Consider the following 1892-nt stretch of genomic DNA (forward strand, 5'->3'; position numbering starts at 1 on the left):
TCGAGGAGCAGACAGTGACCATCAGTGTTCACACACGTGCTGCTCATTTACACTTGTGCTGTTTTTGTTCAAAAATCTGGACAGGAAGTGACATCACCAGCGAGAAAAATGTGCTCTTTGGTGACAGGAGGAGGAGGAGGAGGAGAAGAAGAAGAACTGTAATAAAGAACACAACACGGCTGAGGAGGAGAGACATTCCTGAGGTCGCAGCCTGGGAACGTGTGGACGCAGCGAGGGTTTCAGTCTGAGGAGGGAAAATATCCTGACAACGTTTTTGAATTTTAGGCCTAAAATATAATAAAGATTTGGTCAATTTATTTAATAAATGTTTCTCTCTTGACTGGTTTTTAACTAATTTATCAAGGAAGGGTTTTAGAAACGAAAGTTGTTTTTTTTTTCCAAAGATTTTTTGTCTAATATCTTGCAGTATTTTATCTTATAATTTTGTAAATTAATTACATTTTTTCTCTTGCTTTTACTGAGGATGAACTTGAATTTCTAGAGATTTTCAGTCACTGAAGGTTTTTTTAAAAAGTCATTTTTCGTTCTTTCTACTGAACCTGGAAAAGACTTTAAGGATTTAATTTCGAAAGTCTTCAACACTAGATCTTCACCACAAGGACAAGATGAATGAGTTGGAATAGAAGTGTGGTCAGAGTGTGTGTGTGTGTGTGTGTGTGTGTGTGTGTGTGAGTAAGAAACATGTTCAAGATGAAAGAAACGTGTATTTTCTTAAGGGATAAAAAGCAGAAATCTGTGACTCAGCAACGCTGGACTCTTTAAAGAGGTGAGGTCATTCAAGCATGACATACAGATGCTCAGCACCCCCCCCCGTCCCCCCCTAGCCCCCTACCCAAAACCTCCCAACACACACACACACACTCACACACTCTTAGCTCATGCTCTCCTGAGGAATGAGCCAGAGGAAATAATGGAAACAAAACTCCTCAGAGAAACGACCAATACAGAACATTACTACACCCCCCCGCTCCCCCCCCCGCACACACACACACACACCTACAGCCAGCCTACATCAGTTCAATAGTTGGTAATGGATAAACAAGCTCAGACTTTTCACCCTGGATTAATGACTTATCAGAGTCGCCCTGAAGCGTGAATCGTGATGCGGTCACCGACGGAGACACGCTCCACAGCTGAACCCCAACTCCAGGGGGAGCTTCACTGCATGTTCAAACAGCTCTTTAAAAAACACACTCACATGACATGATGTTTTTTGAAGATTTAAGAAATGAAAAAAAGTCCAAAGACTGAACCAGGACTCTGGACCAGGAATCATCTGGAATCCTGGAGAACGACCGACATGAAAACTCAACGCCCTGGAATTTTGTTCCACTTCAAATTCCCTCCATTTTTCCACACACACAGTGACGACAGTGGACCCTCTCCCCTCTCCCCTCCCGTGCCCTCCCCTCTCCTCACCCCACATGACCTCCATCCTACCTTGAACTCCTGCAGCTGCTGCTTGATCATCTCCACCTCCGAGCCCACCATTCCCTGGGCGTTCAGGTTCTCCTCTGCTTTTCCCAGCAGGCCTTGCAGCTCATCCACCAGTCTGTAGAACTCCTGGACTCTGCCGGTGGCTTCCTGGATCTGGTCCAGTCTGGCCTGGCCTCGCTCGCTCAGCTGGAGCACGGGGAGAGGAAACAAGGTTTATGTTTGTTTACTATGGAGTTTTTGAAGGAAATTCAAGGTCAAAATATATATAATTTATAAACATTTTAAATGCTCCCGTTAGCTCATAACATTAGCCCTAGCCATAACTATATTTATGCTATTTAGCTTTGGCAACTTAACAAAAAAACTATGTCTTCAATTAATGAACTCTTAGCAATTTCTTGGCTACCTTTTAGCATTTCCTTTAGCAACTTTCC

At 43.6% G+C, this 1892-nt stretch overlaps 1 protein-coding gene across 1 annotated transcript in view; it reads right to left on the reverse strand.

Annotated features, from left to right (window-relative positions):
• macf1a (microtubule actin crosslinking factor 1a) overlaps positions 1 to 1892 on the reverse strand; it is a 91455-nt gene that overhangs the window by 50844 nt on the left and 38719 nt on the right. Inside the window, 1 exon segment of the mRNA XM_025064989.1 lies at positions 1462 to 1800. Within this exon segment, the coding sequence (XP_024920757.1) occupies positions 1462 to 1800 (339 nt within the window).

The sequence above is a fragment of the Cynoglossus semilaevis genome, chromosome 18, assembly GCF_000523025.1.
Source record: "Cynoglossus semilaevis isolate Cse_v1.0 chromosome 18, Cse_v1.0, whole genome shotgun sequence".
Taxonomy (NCBI): Eukaryota; Metazoa; Chordata; class Actinopteri; order Pleuronectiformes; family Cynoglossidae; genus Cynoglossus; species Cynoglossus semilaevis.